General features: G+C 30.8%; 2 protein-coding genes across 4 annotated transcripts; one reads left to right on the top strand and one right to left on the bottom strand.

Moving 5' to 3' along the window:
* Nucleotides 1-5,710: 5,710 nt before the first annotated feature.
* On the bottom strand, nucleotides 5,711-7,899 carry LOC108326793 (probable aquaporin SIP2-1). The gene is made up of 3 exons (XM_017560357.2): nucleotides 7,476-7,899; nucleotides 6,206-6,466; nucleotides 5,711-6,094 (listed from the first exon to the last, which is right to left on the bottom strand). The coding sequence occupies exons 1-3, from the start codon at nucleotides 7,758-7,760 to the stop codon at nucleotides 5,930-5,932; spliced, it is 711 nt and encodes a 236-aa protein (XP_017415846.1). The 5' UTR covers nucleotides 7,761-7,899; the 3' UTR covers nucleotides 5,711-5,929.
* A 4,091-nt stretch (nucleotides 7,900-11,990) lies between these two features.
* On the top strand, nucleotides 11,991-17,709 carry LOC108326792 (probable vacuolar amino acid transporter YPQ1). 3 transcript variants are annotated; one of them, XM_017560355.2, is made up of 14 exons: nucleotides 11,991-12,082; nucleotides 12,733-12,985; nucleotides 13,198-13,240; nucleotides 14,004-14,030; nucleotides 14,146-14,235; nucleotides 14,362-14,537; nucleotides 14,994-15,159; nucleotides 15,246-15,368; nucleotides 15,734-15,853; nucleotides 16,217-16,237; nucleotides 16,442-16,500; nucleotides 16,635-16,725; nucleotides 17,066-17,161; nucleotides 17,371-17,709. In XM_017560355.2, exons 2-13 carry the CDS (start codon nucleotides 12,756-12,758, stop codon nucleotides 17,114-17,116), a joined length of 1,197 nt encoding a protein of 398 aa, XP_017415844.1. In that variant the 5' UTR covers nucleotides 11,991-12,082; nucleotides 12,733-12,755; the 3' UTR covers nucleotides 17,117-17,161; nucleotides 17,371-17,709. The 3 variants fall into 3 exon arrangements, with proteins under 3 accessions (XP_017415844.1, XP_017415845.1, XP_017415843.1); XM_017560356.2 differs by having other exon boundaries at nucleotides 12,725-12,985; nucleotides 14,380-14,537; XM_017560354.2 differs by having other exon boundaries at nucleotides 12,725-12,985.
* Nucleotides 17,710-18,022: the final 313 nt, after the last annotated feature.

Here is an 18,022-nt window from a genome sequence, read left to right as displayed (position 1 = left end):
ATTTAATAATGTATGATTATGTGTCAACACTCAATTTCGTCAAAATAAATAAATTCATTTTTAAAAAATAAAAAAATAAATAAATGTTTTCAATAATGGTAGGTAAAAAAAGACAAAAAAAAATGAAATAATTTTCTTTAGATTTTCAAACTTTAATTTTAGCACAAGAAGGAATAAAAATATATAATAAAAATAATAATAATAATAATAACAAAAATAATAATAAATTAAAATAAGGAGAGAATGGGTAGGCCAATTTGTTTTTAATTATCACATCTTTTTCATTAGCATAACAGTCTAAGGGTTTTATACATATCCTCTCCCACTCTTTTCTTTTTACGCTCTTCATAAGGCATGTCATGAGAAAATATTTTGAAATATCTGGTTTTAGAAAGATATAATTTTTATAATTAGAAGCAATATTCATGATAATAGTTAGAATTAATATATTGATATTATGCTATGATTTTATTTTTGTGATGTGTTGCATTAGGATTTTTCATGTAAAGAAATATATGATTCTAATAATTTAAAACAAGATATTTGATAATAATTAAAATCAATATCTAGATATTATGCTATGATTTGATTTTTGTAATGTGTTACCATCAAAACCAATTCCTTCCTTATATTGTTTATTTATAATTAAGGTTAGGATTACAATTGTATTACAATGTTTGTATAAATGCACAATCTATCATATGAAAGGGGAGAGATGAAAAGAGAAGAGAAAATTTCTACATTATTATTTTTCATATCACAACACACTCACATAAAAATTCTTCATCCTATGGTCTTTCCTAATAGATTTTCCCTGTTTGTGGAATTTAAAGATGAATTCTTTATTTTGCTTGTGATATTGTTTATGCAATTGCATCTCCCATATTTTTATATCATTTTTCCTTCGCCTAAGATTTTTAAATAAAAGAAATTTGATTGTTATGACAAGTCTCGAATTTGTTTGATAATTAAATAAAAATGAAAAATAGTTTTCTTGTACTTTTAAACAAATATGACTACTAATGTGATTGTCCATGTCATTCTAATATTTAATACTTTAATTTTTTTCTCAACCAAAAAATAATTTTAAAAAATATAAAAATCTCAAAATAAAAAATATCAACATTTTCAATGAATAAGTTCTAAGAGAACTACATATTAATTATTATTTTGGGTTTACTCAAATTTGGTTATGCAAATATTATTTTGGGTTTTCATAATAAATTATGATAGCGACTCCTTTTATAAAATTTTATTTTTTTTTGAAAGCCTTCTTGTTCACTATCCCTCTATGATTTTGGTTGTGATACTATGGATTAGTTTTTCACCCAATGATGTTGATAAATGTGTGTACTCTAAATCTAAAAATGGTGATTGTGTCATTATATGCTTGTATCTGAATGACATGTTAATTTTTGGTACATGCAATGAGATTGTTGTTAGAACTAAATTGTTTCTAAGATCGAATTTTGAAATGAAAGACATGAGTGAAGCCAGTACAATTTTAGGTGCTAGAATCATAAGGAATGAAGATAATACATTACTATCACAAGAATAATACATTGAGAAACTTCTTAAGAAGTTTGGGTATTATGACTTCAAACCAGTGAGTACCCCTTATGATGCTAACTCTAAATTTATATCCCAGCCTCATTATTCCAAGATAATTGGGAGATTACTGCATTTGATGAGCTTTTATAGAGTTGATATTGCTTATGAAGTAGGTAGATTGAGTAAGTATACTCAATCTCTAAATCAAGAACACTAGATGCACTTATAAGGCTTATGAGAAACTTAAGATGTTCAATGGATTATGTCATTGAATATAGTGGATTTCCTGTTGTACTAGAAGGGTATAGTGATGCTAACTAGATCTCTGATTTATATGAGACAAAATCTATTATTAGTTATGTATTCACACTTGGGGGTGGTACGATTACATGAAGATTAGCCAAACAAACAAGTATTGCAAGATCAACAATGGAATGAGTTTGTTGTTCTTGTGATGGCTAATCGTGAGGCTAAGTTGTTGAAAAACTTCTTAGCAAACATTCCACTAGGAATGAAACCAACCTCATCGATGTCAATACACTATGATTGTCAATCAACAATAACTGTAGCTAAAAACAAAAATTATAATGAAAAGAACAAACATATACAATTGAGACACAATTTGGTGAAACAAATGTTAAAGAGTGAAATTATTTCCATTGATTATGTGAAGTCAGAATGTAATCTAGTAGATCATCAGACAAAACTCTTGGGAAGAAATATGATCTTATAAACATCGAGAGGAATGGGAGTTAAGTCACTTGCAAACAAACAAGTGATGGTAACCAAACCATTGTGATTAGAGATCCTATAAATAAGGTTCATATGGGTAAAAACAAGTCACTTGTTAGTTCTTATAACATTAAATTGATTTTAAATCAAATATGTTCATTCCTATGGTGTGTGTGAAAGTGCTAGAGATTGTAATATTAAGATATTAAACTTTGTAATTAAAATTCTATGTGGTGAAAGAATTTTTGTTTAAACAAAAAATTTAATGATTTCATATCCCTTACTAGGTGATGTATGATTTGTAGCATACACTTGATGAAATCACCTATATGAGTGCCAAATTGAGGTCGTTTGCATGAGATCTTGACGTGATCTCTAGAGCACTCATGAATATTGAGCATGTGCATGGCTAGTAAGGCAACACAACGATAACAACAAGAATGTAGGGATGTATTGTGATTGATAAACCTTTAACACACATCAAGTGTCCTTGGTTCATATAGCTTGTTATACCAACTACACTGTGTGTTAAGTTTCTTGATCTATGACTGGTTCATATAACTTACTATACTAGCTTTGATGCATTACATCTTACGAAACATAGGATATTTCTTTTCCTTTCTTTTTCTTTCAATATTACTTTCTCGTCTTTTGTAATGTGAGGGATTGTTGTCAAATCATGCCTTATAATTACAAAAGTCTACCTTTGAATATGTCGTGAGGAACGTTGCTTAGTGAACAATGCCTCTCCGTAAGGCTCGAGATTTGATTCCTTGTGAATGGTTTTCATCAAAACCACAAGGTTCTTCTGCAAGTCAAGACAAGACTGCTCCTAACATTCCTTTTTCTTTGTTGAAACCGGTTTTGATCAACAACTTTATGTGGGATGAATTCTCCAAAATACACATTTTCTCTCATTCTCTTATTTTCTTCCTTCTCTCTTTCTTTCTTATAACGTTATGGATTTATTATTTTTACTTTTTTTAGATTTCCTTGATAGTTCTAATATCCTTAAATATTTTCGGAAAATTCCTATTATATTTTGGAAAACATGTGTAACACACCGCTGATAAATCCTTAAGGACAATAGATCTATATGTCTCAAGAAATTTTGTTCGTGATATTTATTAATAGCATTGGACAACAATAATTACCATGTTTAGGTTGAGTCATATCATCTTTTTCTTTTTCTCTCTTTATAGTATATTTCTTTTTTACTTATCATGTAAAAACATCATTGGTAACTACCTACTTATGACTTTTTTTTCTAATAACTCATACGTTATAGTGATTCCAATATAACAACACACTAAAAGTAAGATCTATTATAATGTTGTGTATTGATCTTATATTAGTCACTTAGTTTGTTAGATATTAGTTAAAATGTATTTTTGTTAACATAAATAACACTAATCAATAGTAGTCTAACTCAAAAGTCACAACGATGAAATGACAAAAGAAGAAAAAACACTTATCAGCACACAAACAACTTTACATGATAATTTGTTCATAAAAATCATTGTTGTAGAAACTATAAAGAAAGTTTGCAATCAATTGAGGGAAGAGTATCAATGGAGTGATAGAGTGAGGATGATGCAAGTTCTAAATGAAAGATTAAAAATTTGCTATTGCAAGCAAGACAAATGACTCTCATTTGTGATAGAGGAGACTTGACTACTCAAATTATTCCATTTTGAAATATATGAGCTCAAAATTACAACAATAGAAGGTCAAGAACTCTAGTATAAGTCATGACATAAAATCTATAAATATAGAGCATGAGAAACTCAAGAAGGAATTGAAAGAGAATAAGATCCTTAATGATCTGCAACAAAAGAACTTTCTCGAGATGATGAAAAAGAAAGTCACAAAAATTAGTTCTCTTCAATTTCATTATGTGAAACAAGAAAGTGATTATAAAAATGTGTTGAATCACGTTAAACATCGCTAACTTCTGTTTTTCGAAACATTCCTTCCTTCTCTTGTGTAGATCATAACCGATTTTCTTCTCTTGTCCTATGATCTGTTTTTCTATTTTGCATGTTGCTTGTATAAGTTAATCTGTTTCTACATGTTGTAAATCTGATGTTTATTTTGTATCCTTGTTTTATGTGGGTATATGGGTTGAAGTATCCAAGTGCTTTATTTAATGTTTTTTATTGTTGATAAAAAAAGAGTAAGAAAATCAAAGGATAAGGAAAGGAGAGTTAAATGTTTGGAGGGAGGGCACTAGTTCAAGGATACCCACTCTGGCAATTTTGTCACCTTTTAGGAAAAATAAACAATGAAACAAGAAGTTGAACTTCACGAGTTCATGTTTTTAAACAAGAACATCAATATCAAGAATAAGATGATAATGAAAATGATGGAGATCTCAACAATGATAATGAAAATAACGAAGATATATAACAATTATGAAGATGAAGATGATCATGATAGTTACGATGATTATGATACGAGGCCCATAGTATTTATTAAGCTCAAATAGCAAATATGACAGACATTAAGATTAAATTGTTAAGATCAAGATTTTGAGTATTGAAAAAACTTATTAAAGAGGAGTCGTGTCTAATAAGTTTTTTGTAATTTATTATTATTATTTTTAATTAAAATAAGTTGTTTATAATATGATATGAGAAGACATATAGTTTATGGTTTTGATTAACAGACACACCACATGTGAACACCTATTAATTTTTTATCCCATGAGATTCATGATCTTGTTGGCGTATCAAAACAACTTTTGAGGTTCATATGCATAGGTGAGATTTAAATGTGATTGTTAAACATTTTCTTTATACGGAGGAATCGATCATTTATGATCTTTATACGGATAACATTAAATACACACCCCATAAATATTCTAATGTACTTTGGAACAAGTTATATGAAATGCTTGGAATCTGCTCTGCACGCAGGGTAACAGTTTGTACTTCTATAATTGAGGTATTTAATGTAAGGTTGGATCTTTTGGATTGAAGTAGAAGTCAATCAGAAAAACATGCCTCAATATTTAATTATAAAGAACTTGGATTATGTTACATGACTCACTTTTGTCCTTAGCAAATAATGTTACATAACTGTGTAAAAACTCCCAGAAGCCAGTTAGATAATTATTCTATGTTCATACATAAAGATGAAAAAAAGAATGAAATTGATGTCTTTACAAATTAAAATTAAGTTAGAAGCTTATTTCGTACCCAAATTTGACTTTTAACTTACAAGTACTTATGATTTGTCTCTTATAAATAATGACATTTATTTTGAAAATGCCAAAGAATCAAGAAACATATCATGATAAAATAACATTGTCAACAGTGGTGTTCTGCATTTGAAAAAAAAACCACGTTCATTCGTGAGTTTCCTTGCCATTTCATCTTTGTTCATGTATCCGACAGAAAAGTTTGTGGTTAATAAGACAGATATGGAAAGTAGAATGCATGAGTCATGCACGCGTGCAAAAATGGAATTAGACAATTGGAAATGGAGTATTACACAACACAAAAGTTGACAAAATAGGACACTGATCCATGATTATATCTAGTAACCTGTACATGTTCTTGGCTTGCCATATATTCATCCCACAAACTGTAAAAACAAATATTGAAAGCAAGTGGAAAGACATCTGGCACAAAATGAAGTTTCTTCAATCAGATTTACGTTTTAAGGCTGCGTTATCTTCTTTTGCAGGCGGCACCAGTAATTTGAATGTCCACACTGCTAAAATAGTTGCCTCTATGGGAGCAAGCCAGTATACAAAGAAGTGCTCCTTTGTTATGTGATCCCCACGAGCATAAGCCCATCCCATCACCTGAACAAGTCAAACCAAGGTTACTTAGCAAGAAAACAACAAAGGTTTCTTCTATGGTTCACAAGACCAAAGTTTTCTGATGACAGAAAATTCAGATACAGCAGTACTTACTGATGCAGGGTTCATACAACCACCAGTCAGATCAGAACCAAGAATATGAAGTGTTAATTTGGAGAGGCTGGAAATCCAAGTCTTCATGAAGAAATTTTCACGAATTTTTGTGGCAAGTCCAAGTGAAATGGTTACAATTGCAAAGGTTAGTAATCCTTCTGTGAGTGCACCCTGATGAATGTCAACGTTCAAACGTGGTCCCTGTCCCACTTCAGGAATGGTATCAATAAGAAATTTAACGCCAATAATACTTCCAACCACCTGGAGAGATTGAAAAACATGCGCATTTCAATGATACTCTTCAACTCAAGATGAGTTTTGAGACAATCACGGCTATGGTTGAGATGTATAACAGAAAACAAGCAACTGCAGGAAAGTGATTAACTAAGTTGCTTTCTAGCATAGCCAACAAGAATCAGATACGTGATTGATTTCATGAAATTAAGGATCCATGGATTGGAAGGTATTCCCACAAGGTAATTCTACAATCTACAATGTTGGAGTTTAGGTATAAACATGAATCTAAATTTTGAATTTTACCTACTTCAAACGTGAATGCATCAATGACAATACAACGTATAACTTATGAAAATAGTTTGGCAATGAATCAATGTCAGTATGTCATTAATCAAGACAACAAGAAAATTGTTTTGCGGTCCAAACATGAGAAAAGCACGAATTTTGAATCTTCAGAGCAAATTCCAAAGGAATCCTATGGCGGCTTCAAAATCTTAACTAACTATCCATAATGTAGTTAAGCCATCTTCTGCACATTGAGAATATCAAGATATCTGAATAATATCTAAAATGTTCCACCCATCACGTGATTATTAAGTTGAATGATTTCCAGTGCAAGCAAATCCGGCACAATAGCACAAAGACAAAAAGTATCATCAACCAACAATGCTAAAAAATGTACCATCATCATCTAACCCAACTATACTTCTGAACTTTTCAATCAAGGCAACAAGAGCAAAATCGAACACGATTAACCAGCAATAGCATGAAATTCAACCCTAGTCAATCACAGTCAAAAGGGGGAAAAAAAGGTCAACTTTCACATACGTACGTCCCAATGCTAATTCGTCACAACGAAAACTTCTGACAGACCCACAAATAAAAATTTCCATTTCCACCAATTTTCTTCGCATCTCCAATCCAGGCCATTTAATTTAAAAACCGGGGTAGCGCAAGATCAAAAAAAGAAAAGAAAAGAAAGACCCAAAACGAAAAGGGTATTCATTTGTTCATAACAGAAGAAAAGCAGAACCTGCGCGGGGATTCTAGCACCAACGCAGTAGAGGAAGTAGTTAAAATCCCCAGAGATAGAATCAGCCAAAACGGTGAGGGGGTTGTAGGCGCCGCCACGCGTAATCTTGACAAGGAAGGCGAAGAAGAACATGCTGGCGACGGAGAAGGTGGTTTTGATAACCTCACCGAGGGGTGAGTGACCGAAGCCAAGATGTTGGAAGACGATGACGCGAACAAGAACACCGGAGCATACCCACATGAAAGACAGAACGAAATCTGCAAGCAGAAGGCTGATTCGTCCCATCTTGAAAGATTACAGGATGAACAACTGTGTTCAACTACATGGCCATGAATCTTCCTTCTTCTCTTGTTTATGGATGCGAATGTAGAAAGACGGGTGGCACGGACAGAGGAATCGCATTCCCAAATAGTAAATTCAACATGACCACTTGTGTTTTGGCACATTTTATAAATCAATGTTTTTGGTTTTTTTAACATTATCGTTGCAGTTTTCTTGGAGAAAATATTTTTGTGATGACATTCTTGCTTAAATTAGGTTCAATTGCTTTTTTTTTTATGAGATGTTATTTTCAGGTTTAATATGTTGCATTTATTCAATATCTTCTTTCAATTTTTTTAATATTTATTTCAGTTAAAAGGAGTCAATTGTTAGATACCATTTATAAGTATTTATAAGTTGATCATGTCAATAATATATGATTTTTCAACCTTTTTCTTATTAGTCATCATATCTCCAAATATAAAGGATGAGCAAATACGAGTTGGAAAAGTATTGAGTTATTATATATGATAAGTTTTTAAATGGTGTTTAATGTTAATCAACATAGTAAATTACATTATTTTTTGAATATTAAAATTAAATTGAGAAAAAAATTAAAAGTACTTTGAATAAAATTTTTAAATATTAGAATAAAATATCTATCAAATCTTATTTTAATACTATGTAATTTACATCAGCTAAATGTAAGACTAAAAGATAATTTATAAATATAGATATAGAAAATATAAAAAAAGTGAGCAATTTAATAATATTATTAGATAGTGTATAATCTTATAGTTTTAATTAATCTTTGCATATATCAAGTACAAATTGTCAAATTTAAACATATATTAGAATGTTTAGTTACTTATTTATCTGCTTAAATATAATTTATATGGATGGTTCTATATTTCTCTCTTAAATTATCAATAAGAATCACTCAGTAGTTATGCTTAGATATTGTACATCTTAAACAATATTATTTCTTTGTCTAAAATATATGAACTTGACAAGTCTCAAAACTTAAAACAAATTATTTATCATTTCTTCAATGATAAATATTAAATTAGGAAATATATACAATTAGGTTTTAACAAATTCATCCCTTCATTAAAAAAATATTCTTGGATTGGGTTGGATTAATGTTTTACATTTTTTTAGTATCAATTCGATTAGAAAAATATACTGAAACATTTTCTGCAAATGAATTAAGAATTACTTTTAAATCAATGGATATTGAAAAAAAAAATCATTCATAAGAAATATTACTTTCAAACTTTCTTAATAATGTGATTCAGTTATGAGTTATAAGAGATAAAGAGATTAATAATAAAATTATATTCATATATCCTTACAAGAAGAAAGTTACATTTACTTCTTTAATCATTCTAAGTTAATACTAATTTCAAGTTTTTTATAACTACCTTATATAAGAAATACAATATAAAACTCTATCATAAGAAAACCCTCCTAACAACATTAGTCATGAACAATATAAAAAAGAAAATGAATAAAAAAAGTTCACTTAAACAAATGTTAGATTAAAGTACTAAGAAAAGAAAGAATGAAGATTTTTAACGTTAAATTCACCAATTTATGAATTCAATTGCATGGTTGTTGTGGAAAACTCAAAAAATATATTTTTAGAATGAAGAAATCCCACTAAAGAATGTTAAAGATTTCATCATTGTCATATATATTAAGATAGAGTGAGAACATAATTTTACAAGTTTTATCATTTTAGTTAACAAAAAATGTTTTAACCCGTTAAAGTAAAACTTTCTATGAGATATTAATTTGTTAACTAGATGTTAATATGATAAAAATTAACTAAAATTTATTATTCGTCCATCTACAATAATTAAACATTATGATAGGAATGTTTGTTGAGATCATTATTATTTATAAATGCTTTAATATCTCTTTTTGATTTCTATTTTTGTAGTTTGTTTAAAGTGGTTATCAACTTTTTGAGATTTTAAAGTGGTCTCAATTTTTTTATTTTTGTTCAATTTGGTTCATTTTCTGTCTAAATCGTTAACAATACAATGTCCACATAAGCAATGTCTGAATGACGTGTTCCATTTCTTCTCACATGACTCGCCACATATCTCATTTTCTTTCCAACCCATCTAGAAACCCTAGGCAACTGGTCTCCTCGATGCCAACACGCCACTGCTAACTACCGCAAATCGGAGACTCTACAACCATCTATTTGAGCCGCTAATTTGTACGTATCGAAACCCCAAAACAAAGCCCTAATCACACCACCAAAAATCATTGTAAAGCCACCATGCCATTAGTCACCATCAAACCTTTGTCAGCCACCGTAGGTACAGCCAAGACAATAGCCATGATATCGTCGCTGGCTGCGCCACCATTTTCGTTCAAGCAAAACTTGCAAAAAAATCAGACCTAAACTGTTCCATGTTCGTTTACAACCATTGATTTTCAAGCATCTCATCTTCTACACCTGTGTCTCAATTCCACTTAGATTTCACTACACTTTTTCTTTTCAAAATTTCATTAATTTGTGTGTCCATTTTTCTGTTTATAGATCTCTTTATTTTTTTACCCTATTTCCACGTGTTCTAGATTTGATATGCAATAAGTTCAGGGTTTTTGTGAAAAGAAATGTCAAACTGGGTATGTACTGTCTAATTTTTTTGTAGCTTATAAACTTGTCTTTTCTCCAAACAATTTTTTTACAGGTTTATTTGTGAAACATGGACGAGAATCAAGAGATGGAGAGATTTGGAATGGGGAATGATGATGAAGGTGGTCAATGGATTGATAGTGAATTCTAATACAAGAATTGCATAGTGAATTCTAGTACAAGAGTTGAATAATGAATTATGTACAAGAATCATAAATAAAAATATACTAAAACAAATAACGTTCTTTTAGGAGTTTTTACATACTTCAAATTCTTACCATGCGGAAAGTAACCACAAAACAAAAGTAAAATACATCATATACTAATTGTACATGTAAATACTCTGTCGTTAACGATTTAAATATCGTTAGAAAAAATGACAAAAAATTAAACAAAAATTACAAAAGAATAATATTACTTTAAACATTTGAAAAAGTTTGAAGATCACCTTAAATAAAACTACCGACCAAAATAATGACAATAGAAATCTTTTAATAAATAATGATAGGAGATCATTATTATTTATAATTATCAATATTTTATTGTCACGTCGGACAAATGGATTTATATTTCTCAAAACCTAAGTGAAGATTTTCTCTCTCTACTGTAGTATCTTCAATTTTTCATCACCAGCGACACAAGGGCCACTTTCACATGTTCCACCGTCGACAACGTTGTACACCGCCAACTTCGTACACACTAGGGCACCCACATTATCATTTAAAATTATTATTTAGTATCTCTGTTTATTATGCATATTGATATAATATTTATAATTATCATTTACCAATATTATTTTATATATTATATCAACAAACGTTGTTGTTATTTAACTAATTTGAAAATTGATTCCAATTTTTATATTAGAAAAAGTTGATTGAAGGAAAAAAATAAGTAATCATTATCTTTTTAAATTAAGTGAGTCGGTTTGTTTAATTTACGGGGAGTTAGGTTAAACTCATTTTGTTTTTAAAATTATTAATAAATGAATTGAATTAAATTAACTCAGCAAATAATCAACTTGCCAGAGGACGGACCACATCAAATATTAGCTTGTTTCGAAAATTCTAATATATAATTATATTTAAAAGTTAGATTAAATAAGTTTTTATCCAATATTATGATAATTTTTACAATTTTGTTCTACTATTTTAAATATTCTCAACTTGGCTTCATTTTAAAAGAATGAGTCAAAAATATCACATAACATTTATTGCGTGTGTCACATTTTAATTTTACTTTCATCGACAAATCAATTTTAACTGATGACTTATTCAAACCACATGTTTTTATTGCAATGTTATTACGGTCAATCCAAAAAAAGAGAGGCTATATTAACTTATTTTTAGAAAAAAAAAATGAGACCACACTAATAATCCTTAATATAACAAGACAAAATTAAAAAATATCATTCAACCAAGTTAAAATAAATATTTTACAATTTTAAAATTGGTGAAAATGATAGATATAAACAAGGTTAAAAAATCTTGAGAAACGTTAGCATTGATGAAAAATCTCAAAACAAATTATTGTTAATTAAACCATAAATGTTAAAAATATGAATAATTATTCTAGAAAGAGATTCGAAGGTGGTTAAATTGAAGTGGAGAATTCGTATTCTGAGTGGACGTAGAGTTTCTGTGAGTTGGAGAAGCAGCTCCGAATCTCGACCTTTTCCTTTCCTTTCTGGGTATTCATTTGCTTTTGCATGTGTTCGTCACCGTTTTATTCAATCAATCTTTCTTTCTCTCTATCTCTCTTGCCAAAAGTAAAAGATCCGTCCTTTTTTCTTTTCCTTTGTGAACGTGCATTGGGTGGTTTTATCATGAATTTACTGTACCCTGAACTCGTGATGCATTCTGAATATTCGATTTTTACACTTGATTCACTCCTATAAAGGTTCCTTTTCGTAACATATCTGACACCAAATCAACTCATCAAGTGACAGCAAGTACATTGAAATATTTCAATTTTATAAACTCCCTAATGTTCATTTCGTCGTATGTTTCTTCCTTTTTGGTTGTTACTGTCATGATATAATGTCCTGTTATTATACGAACAACAGAAATACTAGGAAACACCTTTTTTAGACAAATCTCAAATTTTGGTGGTCCTGGATCAGATTTAACGAGTCTCTCTTGATTTTATAGTTTTCAATAATTTTTAACCTGTAATAAAGCGTGTATTTGAGAGTGTGTTGCTAACACTCTTTGGTTAACAAACTATGCTTCTTCTGCAACATTCTGAATCTTTTATCGTTTTGTAGTGTTAGCAATAGAGTGTTGATGATGTGAGAAAAATCTGTCACTGATTCTTTGTTACTTTATTTAAGGTTTGCAGGTATCAGTTGCTCCTTTGATGCAATGGGAGTGTTTGACAACTTCATCCTCTCTGTGTGGTGTCATAGCAATCAGCATTGCTTGCAATCGATCAAAGAGCAGCTGAGCAGTGCTAGGGAGTCAGCATCGTTCTTTCTGGGTTTAATCAGTGTCATTGTTTGGGTTGTTGCTGAGATACCTCAAATAATCACAAACTATAGAACAAAGTCTACTGAGGGTCTCTCTCTCACTTTCTTGGTCACATGGATAATTGGGTACTTGGCTTTTCACTAAATTTTCCTAAGGGCTACTCGCATTTTTGTTATCTAATTCAACCTATTCATTTTCCTGTTTATTTTTGTTCTGCTGGTCTATTTGAATGCCTGGCATATACTAGTTACAATTCATTCAACCTTGTAGTATTCTGATACAATACTAGTTCTAATTCTAAGTCAACTATTCTGATACAATATATTTTCCACTACAGAGATGTGTTCAACCTCCTTGGATGCCTGCTGGAACCTGCAACTGTGAGTGTCTCTATTTTCTTGTGTCTTAAAGCTTTATGTTGCTTGTATTTTTGGAGCCATCTTTAAAGTTTGCCATTACTTTCTCCCATTTGCAACATTAATATATGTAAAAATCACATACTATTGAACGGGAAAAGCAAAATACATGGGTTGGATAAGACATTAGCCAACTAAATCATTTTGTTCTCAAATAATTAATTTTCAAAAGATAATTATTTTCATTTTGCTCACTTAGTACGCTCTAGTTGGGAAGGTCCCTATGCTCTATGAGAAGATACTTTCAACAATTCAGATTTAATAAAAAAATTTATTATAAGTTTATTTATTCGTTCTGTTTCTGTAGTTACGAAAAAATTCCTTTTAGTTCTTGTACTTAAAAAAAACCCCTACACATAATTCTTAATCCTATTCCACCTTCGTTATAAGAGAGACTAAAAGAGATTGCAAACGGTATGTGTAAGGACTAAAAATTTTTGATTTAAGCATAGAAACTAAAATGGGAAATTTTTGTATTTATAACCTTGGGAAATCGAACCTTTTATTATACGACATTTTAAATTTAATCCCATGTTATAAATGGGTTTGCTATCCTCATGTTCTGGTTTTTGAGAACAGAGTGTAATGCATGCTCTTTAGTTCATTGGGAGAATCATGAGCATTTGTTTTCCTATTTTCTGAATATTTTTCCTGTTGAACTTGTTATGGATCATATGGATAATCAGTAAGAGTATACAGAGTAATTCTTAATTTCTTATTTATGCAGCTTCTTACTCAATTATACATGGCAGTGGTGAGGACTCTAGCCAAAGATTGAGGGGTTTCAGTACCTACGAAATCATCTTTTGATCTGACCTTTCTGGCCTCAGCCAGTTGATGTGACATTTTCCTGATGTGTTAAAATGCAGCTCTATACCATTATAACTCTTGCTCTTGGTTTACAAACCATTTACTATGGACATATATATCCTCAACTAAAATACAGGAGACAGCTCAAGGTACAAGTCCCTATACTTTATTTCGCCAATTATCATTGCCTTATATCTCACTCCTCATTCAACTAGAGTCTGATACTCTAGACAAGTTTAGATACTTTATCATTTTTGTTTTGTATTGTATTTTAGCATTCTAAACATGACCAGGTTGAGTCATTCACAAAAACTGGACAAGGGGAAAAGGCTGCCGATGCTGAACAGAGTATTAAATTTGAAAATTCAAATAGAAATGCCAGTCCGAGTTCTCCTATTCCTCTTCCAGCATTTCCTCAAAGAATTGGTACCGGAAGGGAATTATTCTACCGGTAATTAATCTTTCTCAGAAAAATCTATTAAAAAATGCACGATACTCTATTTCATAGTCAACTTCAATCTCCTGATGTGTTCACTTTAAAGAAACATATTGGATTCCCTTAATCTTGGGCTGTCAATTTCAATGCTAGACATTTTATCTAAGATTTCTTAGTTTGAAATTCAAATATCTGGTTCCAACATGTTGTTAACCACTATGAGCTCTAAGTTTCTTTTGATTGAATGATTTATTATCTTTTCTTTTAAAAAATTTCCTGAACAAAATGCTGAAGATTCATTGATATTTGTCTTCTTTCTCTTTGGCTTGGTCTCTATGCATGGTTTCTTTTTGTGTTAATGTGTAGTGAATAAGCACAGATTTCTCACAATGAGTTCTAGTGGGCTTTTCTTTCCCAAGCAAAGAAATTTATAATCTGTAATTTAGTGTACTCTTTATTTTGAATTCATAGGTCAGCAAGATATTTGTCTAAGAGTCACACTCCAACAGCGGGATCCATCTTAGCACAGAGAATGGGATCTACTACTTCTTTAGATTCTATACAAGAGGGCTTGCTTGGTTCAACCATTGCAACACAATCTGCACCAGCTTCAAGGATGAAGAGTACTCTTTGTTTGGTAAACATTCTAATTCTACTACTATTCTTTTACATAACTACAAGAGTGCCATAATTGAAATCTAAATCAATCTTGTCTTTGTTCAGGTTTCAACATTAACTTTTCTTGGTGCTATCAACCTGCTTCAACCATTGAGTACAAATATTAACCATATGGGCTCAAACCCACGACAACAATTTGTAATTCATGTTGGGCGAAAACTTTTTCAGGTTAATGCAAATCGCAACTTTGATTACCATATTAGAAATTAATCGTCCTGTTTTGATATCCTTCTAACTGTTTGTAATATAGTTTGTGTAGTATGAATAGCCTGAACAAGAAATGAAATTTATTTATTTTTATTTGTGATTTGAAACTTTTTGGTTATTGCTAACCAATGTTAGGTGATTGCTGCATATTAGTTGCTTATGAGTGAGGAAGAATGACAATATTTCTCTAAATGACTAAAAATTCACTTTAAGTAGTTCTTAAGGTGTAATCCGTTTCAAACTTTTATGCATGCTAAAAGGAAGAAAAAAAAAAGATGAAATTTACTTTTTCCTATTTCTCATCAGTTCATTTTGAGCAATTGCAGGTTGGCGATGATCAGTTACTAAAAACTGATGTTTCTGGAAGCAGTAGCATTGGAACCTTCCTTGGTTGGGCAATGACATTTGTATATTTGAGTGGAAGACTGCCTCAAATTTGTCTAAATGTAAGTTATATAATTGTATTCCTTAGCTTAGGTAGGAATTCAGCGGATAAAATTTGTGTTACCTGAGATAAGATTTTTTTGTTTAACTGCTACGGGACAGTAGTCATTCATCCTATCACTTGTGAGTATGCTTGTGGATGGTAAACTTGGAAAAGTATGTTATAAAGAATAATTGATGAATACAGAATATTTCACATATGAATATTATAGACAGGTATGAGATAAATTATTCCTTTGGTATTTTCCATGACGAACTGCTATGTAATATATAGAAAATTTCAAAATTATCTACACTTTAAGAAGGATTGATTTGTCTTGTTAATCAGATTATTTATATTGATACATAACTCATTGATTTTGCAGATTAGAAGAGGTCATGTTGAGGTTAGGCACTAACTATTAAAGCTGTGGTCCTTTATGCACTTTGTCTTGTTTATCATTTAGCACCTGAAAACTTTGGGAGGAAATATGGAAGATAAGACTCCTCCCTTCACCAAATCACTCTTATGAGAGTCTTAAAACAAATTAATTTCTAGTTACATGAAGCAGTGTCAGTAGGATTTTATAGTTGCTTCTTACTATTTGCAGGGTCTCAATCCTTTGATGTTCATGTTTGCTGTACTTGGAAATTCCACTTATGTAGCCAGGTATCCTGCTAGTTTATATTATCTTCTCTACTTAAAATTTCAGGACCAAAGTGACCTTTGCCAACTGAAAGTATCGAGGGCACGAAATTATCAAAATGTATTTAATGAACATTTGGTTTGTCTTTTGATGCCAGTATACTTGTGATCAGCTTGGATTGGTCAAAAATCAAACCAAATTTGCCATGGCTAGTAGATGCTGGAGGGTGTGTCCTTCTCGATTTCCTTGTATCCATTTTTTGTTAATTTATCTTTTCCAGATTATTCTTGCTAGAGAGAAGTGGGTTCCAGGTGAGAAAGTTATTTATGTAGGGCAACAAAGATAACCTTAGAGCTTAGCTCATTAACTTTAAAGTTAATACATTGATTATCCAAGGTCCCTTAATCCAAACACGCAAGAGTTAAGGATCATTTAAATTGGAATATACATATACTTATTATATTCTAATATTTAGTTTCAAAAACAATATAGAGTTAAATATAAGGTCACATGTGTACATGAGATTCCTTTTGAGCCATGCAGAGTTTTCTGGCAGAAGAAATTTGTCTACCTTAATATCTGCTTTAGATTTTAATGCAGTTTATATATTTCCGCTATTGGACCTCCCAAGACCTGTAGGGTAATTGCAAAATTGTGTACTGAGGAAGAAACAAGGATTTCCAGGTCTCTCTCTCTCCCTCTCTTGTGTGTATGTGAGCAAGCATGTATGTGTGCCATTTGGAATATGTTTGTGCACACCATGTATTTGTATTTCAAACATCTATCTTTCTGTCTGTCTATCTCTATCTATCTACCTACCTACCTTTTCAATCATTTTATTTAGGAAGTGCAGTGATATTCTTTCATAAATCTAACATAGATGTTCATTGCAGTCTGGCAATCTCCACCAAGTTGTACTAGAATTATGAGCATAAAACTGAATTGGGGAATGGTGACTATTGTCAGCTGGTTAATTGTTACAATCATTGGCGTGATGACCATAGAAGGAAAAAGGAAGTGATTCTGTTTATTTGAACTGCCAGCAATTTTGTATGAGGTTGATGCTTCCGGTTTAGATTCCTTTTCAACTTTGATGTTTTTGGTTCCTGAGATTTTCTGCCAGACATTCTTAGAACCAGTTCAATTTTACTTGAGGCGTTTTGTAAAGACATTTTGCACACACTTTGAGTTTCCTATCAATCTTCAATTCCATCAGAACTTTATGTTTTGTTTACCTAAGTCAATAAATAACCAATGAAGTTATGAAACATGCTTTTATTATTTTATCTAAATGTTCTTTATTATATAGTCAGTATTAATGGTCAATTAGACTTGCTCTGAATCACTATTATATTCTGTTCCAGTCTTCTCAAGCTTTCAAATTAAACAGTTATTTGGTAGTTTTATGATTTTTTAGTTTAAAGCTTAAACTTTAAGTTGAGGGTTTTTGTTAACTAGTACTCTAAACTGTTCAAGTTATTTAATTATTAGATTCGCTTAGTTAAATGCTTTTAATTTCTTCAACAATCATGTGTTAAATGACTT

The sequence above is a fragment of the Vigna angularis genome, chromosome 2 (genome assembly GCF_016808095.1).
Source record: "Vigna angularis cultivar LongXiaoDou No.4 chromosome 2, ASM1680809v1, whole genome shotgun sequence".
Taxonomy (NCBI): Eukaryota; Viridiplantae; Streptophyta; class Magnoliopsida; order Fabales; family Fabaceae; genus Vigna; species Vigna angularis.
Note: the sequence above shows the minus strand (reverse complement) of the source record. Positions and strands in the feature narration are given on the sequence as shown.